Source organism: Phaseolus vulgaris, chromosome 11 (genome assembly GCF_051622355.1).
Source record: "Phaseolus vulgaris cultivar YP4 chromosome 11, ASM5162235v1, whole genome shotgun sequence".
In the NCBI taxonomy this organism is placed as follows: domain Eukaryota; kingdom Viridiplantae; phylum Streptophyta; class Magnoliopsida; order Fabales; family Fabaceae; genus Phaseolus; species Phaseolus vulgaris.
Window position 1 is genome coordinate 7,948,107 of NC_143508.1, and position 7,282 is coordinate 7,955,388.

At 32.1% G+C, this 7,282-nt stretch overlaps 1 protein-coding gene across 2 annotated transcripts; it reads right to left on the bottom strand.

Annotated features, from left to right (window-relative positions):
• Positions 1-3,288: 3,288 nt before the first annotated feature.
• LOC137820086 (ABC transporter F family member 1) lies at positions 3,289-6,856 on the bottom strand. 2 transcript variants are annotated; one of them, XM_068623883.2, is made up of 5 exons: positions 6,362-6,856; positions 5,530-5,603; positions 5,223-5,433; positions 4,896-5,130; positions 3,289-4,735 (listed from the first exon to the last, which is right to left on the bottom strand). In XM_068623883.2, the coding sequence occupies exons 1-5, from the start codon at positions 6,569-6,571 to the stop codon at positions 3,678-3,680; spliced, it is 1,788 nt and encodes a 595-aa protein (XP_068479984.1). In that variant the 5' UTR covers positions 6,572-6,856; the 3' UTR covers positions 3,289-3,677. The 2 variants fall into 2 exon arrangements, with proteins under 2 accessions (XP_068479984.1, XP_090153463.1); XM_090297337.1 differs by lacking the exon at positions 6,362-6,856 and adding an exon at positions 5,717-5,841.
• Between the last annotated feature and the right edge of the window lie 426 nt (positions 6,857-7,282).

Genomic DNA, 7,282 nt, shown 5'->3' on the forward strand with positions numbered 1-7,282 from the left:
TAGCAGAAATTATTAGTATTCTCATATTATTATTATGATGTTTACTAATTACATGATAGTATAAATTGGAAAATTTAGATGTTTTATGCATGTAATATAATGACTGAGATTGGTGTGTATATATATATTTCAATTTAACAGTTCATAGATATTAGATAAAAACACTGGTTGAAAGGGTCAATTGAATTTTTTTAGTTTTTAAAAAGAATCGAAAATTATTTTCTATGAATTAATTAATTTTGTTGATCAATTATATATCATCTTTTCTTTTTTGCAAGGTTACAGGATGACATTATGAAATTGATTCAAAACTTTCAAATATTGAAATATAAATTTTAAAAAGATTTTTGTCATGATTTTCAAGAAGTATATATTATATATGAGTATGAGTTCAAGGAAAATAATCATGTATCAAGAGTTTTATATAATTTATTTTCCTTCATAAAGAGCTATGTGTCGACTCTCACTATAGAGATTAAGATTCTACTAGATTCTCAAAAAATTATTATTACTCATGTCTGAAAACTTAAATTAACTTTAAACACAAACCCTTGTGTTAGATTTAACCTTTAAAGTAAAGGAAAAGTTTTAGGCAACACTTGCAAAAAAAAGAGATATTTTTGTAAAAGAGATATTGAAGACTTTGATCTTAATTATCGACAAAGAATTTTTTTATAATCTTGTTCAAAGATATTAGATCAATCTAAAAATATATGTTTTCTTTCTATTTTTTTTCTAAAATATCTCTTTAATCTTTTGCGAAAATAATTTTATATAAAGAAGATATTTTAGACATTTCTTAGGCACTATCTTATTTAATTTGTTAAACAAGATTAATGTGTTAAGTATTCTTTGTGTTTGTGAGTTTAACATCAGTCACATACTTTAATAGACTAAATCAAGTTTAATATATTTAAAACATAATTTAATTGACTAAATCAGTGAATTAGATAAATATTCTAATTTTCTCTTCTCTGTCTTAATATTATAAATTTGTTTTGATGTGGTAGATTGCTCGTATACAATTTGTTAGATTTCCCTTAAAAATTAAATTAAATAAACTTTAATGGATAAAATTTAAATGTCCAAAAAATTAACATAATTTAAAATATTTTTTTATTTACAACCTCTTGAATTAAGATCGAATTGTTTCCATCCTATATACACTTGCATTAATTAAATTAAATATCTAAACTAAACCATCAATACTAAATATAACATACAATCAAATGCAAGATTAACATTTTCAAATCTTGATTATAGGATTTATTAGATCACTTAATTACCAGCAAAATTTATACATGTATATGAATCATGTAATGATTTTTTTACTAACTAAATTTTAAAAAGAAATCCGGTGGATATCAATAAAATGAGTGTTTCATTTTATTAGCTGCTTCTTAAAAAGTCCACCAATAAAAAATAAAACTAATGAAAAACAGTATTTGAAACTTGTTATTTGCATTTGTATTTATATCCAATTAGTAAAAAAAAATACATTGAATTTAGCTTTTTACTATTATTATCGTTACAAGGAATAAAAAGTCAATGGATTGATTTGAGAAGCAATAAAAGGCTATGTTTTATATTTGTTAACCACAGAATCATGTGTGTGAAGTAACGTGGTTGGCGTAGGCTTCTACAATAAGTATCCTTCATTTATTCTATACGTAAAAAGCAACATGTTATACTATACGTATACAATAAGCCACTCATTTTGGCCTCACAAGTGTAATAATATATGAAAAGTCTTTTCGGCTTTCTATTCAGTAGTATAAATAAACTTCGCCAAGATTAGGTAAATAGGTGAAAATTAGAGAACATAGCAAAAAAAAAAGTATATCGTGAAAGTAAGAGACGAGAAATAAAAGCTTACGAGAACATAATAAAGTTAATTTTCTCTAATTTAAAAAGAAAATTATGATAAAAGAAAGGTAAAAAGAATCGATACTATATCATATTATTATATATAATAATATATAGTTGGTGTTAGATTGAATAATATTATTAAAAAATATATTTTAAATATAACTTAATTTTATAAATTGAATTAAGTTAAAACTTATGTTAATTTTAGATTATGAGATGATCTCATATCTAATAGGATCTTCAACATGTCGAAATCTAATTATATATTATAAGTGTTATAAATAATTTTGATATTATTTAAAAAAATAAATTTTAAACTTAACTCATTCATAAAATCAGTTCATAAAATTTATAATAAAATGAGATTTATATTCATTTATTAATATCTTGGTATATAAATGTTTCATTAATTTTACATATAATTGGTGTTAGATTTTATAATTATATTAACTTTTGTTTTAAGAAATTACTCAATAAATTTCAAAATTCAGACTAATTTAAGATATAGTAATTATTATTTTATCTTTTTATTTGTTTGATATCAGATTTGTCATCATCTTCCACATTTGATGTATGGTATCCTATAAGTGTAATCTTAAAGATGTATCTTAGTGAGTTAAAGAGAATATAAAATACCATATCGAACACGTGGTACTATTCTTATCAAATTTCGTTTTATTTTGTCAAAAACAATAGAGAATATAAAGTTTGAGTCCTCTTACTCTTTTAAGTTAACTAAAACTTCTGCCAATAAAACCGTCACTATTATAAAAATAAAGCCACATAATTTGGTGTTTAGGGATATTTTCTAAAACAAGGATAAGAAGAATGAAAAAGTTAACTAAAAACCATGGAAGTAACAAAAATATATTTTTGATAACGATCAATGCATTAGAGCGTAATAAAGTACTAATAATTAAGTATGATAAAATCCTCTATTGAAAACAAATATTTATAGAATTATATGACATTAAAAAAAAGTAAAAAAGAGACTCGTTTTATAAAATGCATGGAGACTGGAATAAGAGATACACTCCGTACCGTAGCTCCATGTAAATTAAAATAGGGGAGAACATGTCTTGTATATTTCGGCTTTATTAAACAATACAAGTTGAAAATACGTGTCCAGATTTTATTATTATTTATTAGGCAACTTTATTTTAAATAAAAAATATTTAATATTCACATTAACATTAACATTATACATTTATAATGTCATGTTTATATACACTTTAGAAAAAAGAACAAAAAGAAAGAAAACTAAATTCTTCGTTATCTATTTTTAACTCTCCTGTATATTGAGAAAAGCTAAACATAAAAGCAGTAGTTGAGTTTCTGAATAAAATCATCAACGTATGTTTTAAAATTCAAAATTATAAAACATAAACGCAAATTAATTTTGAAAGGGAAGAGAAGTAGTGAACTAAAAGTAATTATAATACCAAAAATATAACACTCTGGGTACAATAGTTGAGTTCTAGAATAAGGCTCTCGATCGTAGATTCAGATAGGGAGTGTCTACCTCAAGGTGATATCCCATTTATCCATGCTGGTTAAAAACCAAGCAAATAAATGATAAGCACAACAAATAGTAATAGTAAAAATAAGAAGAAAAAAAATATTACCAGTTACCAGTCCAAACCCCGGCATCTCGGCTAAGACAAAAATCATAACCACATTCTATACCATACACCGATTCTGCCAATGGAAATCGTCCAAGTTGAGGAAAATCCAACTCAACCTCTACCACCCACTCGTGTGCAGCGAGTGACAAATCCTTGGACAATGACAAATCCCCACTACCTTCTTCAATCAGATAAACCAGCCTTGGCCTTTAGATGCGCCTTGAATTCCATAATGTCACCCTCCCATCTAGTCACACTTTGATTAGCACATATCCATATTTCATGGGCCACCTGATTTATGAGCCTGAAATCATGGCTCACAAGCACCAAGCCACCGTCCCATTCATTCAATGCCTCAGCCAAAGAATCAATTGTCTCAATATCCAAATGATTAGTTGGTTCATCCAAAAGAAGCATTTGCGGCTGCCTCCAAGCTAACCAAGCAAATATCACTCGACTCCTCTGCCCATCAGACAAGTTCTTCATTGGCATCACCTGGGCTTTACCTGATAGGCCAAACTTTCCAATCGCTGCCCTCATCTTCTCTTCCTCGTTTCCAGGATATTCTCTAATCATATACTGTAGAGCAGACATCTCCAAGTCTAGCTTTTCAGCCAGATGCTGGTGATATTGAGCAATCCGAAGATGATTATGGCGCCTAACCATGCCATCACTAGGCATCAAATCACCTGTCATTAGCTTCAGTAGTGTACTCTTCCCAGCACCATTGGGTCCAACCAGTGCAACCCTAGAATCTAAATCAACCCCAAAGTCAATGTTCTTGTATATGAGGTTATCGGGAGTGTAACCAAATGCCACCTCAACAAACTGGAGAACAGGAGGGGGGAGTTTTCCAACATCAGTAAAACGGAATACCAAAACCTTGTCCCTGACCACCTTCTCTGCAAGCCCACCACGTTCCATTTTTGCCAATGTTTTCTCCTTACTCTGTGCCTGGCGAGCTAGTTTGGCAGAACCATGACCAAATCGAGCAATATATTCCTTCATCGAGGAAATCTGCTCCTGCTCCCACTTATACTGTTTCATCTGGTTCTCTTCTAGCTCAGAACGTGTCTGAACATATTGATCATAGTTACCAGTATAAAGCTTCAGTTTTTTGCTTTGCATGTGGATAATATTTGTGCAGACACCATTAAGAAAGTCCTGAGAGTGTGAAATCACAACCAGAATACGTTCAAACTTCTTCAAACTCTCCTCCAGCCACACACAAGCTTCCAAATCTGCAAACAGATTTAAATAAAAAAATTAATAACATGTAGGAAGAAATTTCCAGGAATAACAACAATAATAATAGTGGAACTAAATGCCCGAATCAAATTCAATATAATTAAATATGCATAAAATGCACAAGATGGACAATTCCCAAGGTAGAGAATATACCAAGATGATTGGTTGGCTCATCGAGTAGAAGAATGGTTGGGTTCATGAATAGGGCTCGTGCTAATGCAATTCTCATTCTCCAACCACCAGAAAAATCACGTGTCTTTTTTGCCTGCATTTGCTTGTCAAAGCCTAGACCATGTAAGATTTCAGCAGCACGCTTTTCTGCAGTTGCTGCATCTAGGGCATCCAATCGCTCATAAACACGTTCCAGGGATTCACCGCCTCCATCATCCTAGAACCATGATTTAAGCAACAAAGTTAGCAAGCCAACAAAATTTAAAAACAAAACGGGTAAAATCTAGATACATAATTACTTAAACAAACCTGTGCAGACAAAAGTTCAACTTCTTTCTCCAATTTCAACCTTTCTTCGTCACAGCTTATGACAGCTTCCAGAGCAGACATGTCAGAGGCTTCAATCTCCCTCGTAAGGTGGTAGATATCCATATGGTCAGGAATTGGAAGTTCCCGATGACCAATGGCTGTAAGCAGTGTAGATTTTCCACAACCATTTAACCCAAGTAAACCATAACGCCTGAAATAAATTCAGAAACAATCACAATCATTGGTAAAAATTTAAGCAATGAATACAAGCATCACATCTGCACCAGTAAGGGAAAGGAGAACAAACCTTCCATAATTAAGCTCCAGTTCGGAATCAACAATGAGATCATGACCATGGAATGTAACAGATAGAGATTCTATCTGCAATTTAAAAAAAAACAATTACATCAATACAAAACACTAATCACTTTTAACATTAACAGAGTCATAATTAATTTGGCAGAAATGTCCATTAACTGCACAACATTACCTACCTCAAAAGGGTTTGTAATGGGTGAGTATTTTGTTAGATTCACAAAGGAGAATCATGGCAACATGGTAGAATAGCCATGCAATAGACCCAACTGCCCAGCTAGGCGCTCAAATACGTGCACGCACGCTAGCAACAATAAGCTACACGTAAGACTCACTAAACCGGGAATGTCTACCACAGTCTAGAAAACTTACACATTATCAAGATAGATTATTGCTACTTTAAGGATGCAGGCAACAAGTGCGTCAATAAATTTAGGTATGTTGTGAACTTCGTTCTAAAAGAATGTATACACTTAACAGGATAAATAATTTATGTAAGTTCTCGACAGATTTTTGTGCTTTTCATAAACTAAGGCAAAATTTCTCAATATTTCTCAATAAAAGTGCATACAAAATAAGCCTTAGCGCTAAATTGCTAAACATTATGCTGTCTGGTAACACATCATCAATCATTTACAGTACAGTTCAAAAAGACCTAGCATAAAATAAACCTCTCTATGATACATGATACATCTAAAATAAACTTCTGTTCGCAGTTTTTTCTTCAATTATACAAGAACAATTATATTGCGAGAAAAATCCCTACAACGAGGATATTCACGTGTAAGTCTGCAATCGCTGCAGTCACGGTTAGTGTTACTCACTCGAATATCTCTAGAAAGAGGATGTGAACAGAGGACTCCAGTACAGGTCCGATCCGATATATGCATATCAGCAATTCCGTTGGCAGCCTTCTCGGCGGCTTTGGAAGAAGCAGCGGCGACGACAGCAGCGGCGGCGGCCTTTCCACCTCTTTTAGCGGCGGCGGCGGCCTTCTTCTGTGCAGCCTTTTTCTTGCTAGCGTCGGACACCATCCTCGATCGATAACAGTATACGAATTAGGAACAAAACTTTGGATCGGAAAGGAGAGACGAAGAGAGATCTATAGTATGACCCTAGGGTTTCGGTGAACGAAGAGAAAGAGAAAACGAACCCGAGAGAAAGCTTAGGGTTCGAGGTTTGCGTTATGAAGGAGAGAGTTGTGGCGGTGTGAGGGGAAGTTTGGTATATATAGAGAGAGAGAGAGAGGGAGGTGTGGGCTTCCGCTTTGGTTGCGTGTTCGAGTTGGACTGTGACTGAGAAAGGTAACGTCAAATTATAAATTTGTGCCAACCAAGTGCTGCTTTTATGCAACTAAGGCCACAATTGAAACTTAAGTTCCTTATTATGATGGGCTTTCTAGCCTGTTCTTTTATTTTGATATTGTAAATGGGCCAGCCCAGATCTTTCTCCAAAGATACCTTATTCGGATCAAAATATCTAGTATCTTCTTCTCCGTTACTATGTGAGTATAATTTTTCTATCATGCCTACTTTATCCTTTTTTTTTCTTTCGGCAATTAGGGAGTTGTTGCAATAAAAGATAGGCAATTTCTTCCTCCACCATATCAATTTCAACATGCACCCAACCAACTCTAGAAAATGACAAAAATACCCCTCCTAAATAACGAAAATAACCTTACAAAAAAATGGGAAAAATTATTTTTGAAACTTTTATCTGAAATATTTTGGATTTCAATTTTCGGA

Coding starts and splice junctions, on each gene's coding strand:
- LOC137820086 (XM_068623883.2), bottom strand. CDS start 6,571: ATGGTGTCCGACGCTAGCAAGAAAAAGGCTGCACAGAAGAAGGCCGCC. Junction 5,604..6,361: donor CTCTTTCTAGAGATATTCGA/GTGAGTAACACT, acceptor TTTAAATTGCAG/ATAGAATCTCTATCTGTTAC. Junction 5,131..5,222: donor TTGAACTTTTGTCTGCACAG/GTTTGTTTAAGT, acceptor TCATGGTTCTAG/GATGATGGAGGCGGTGAATC.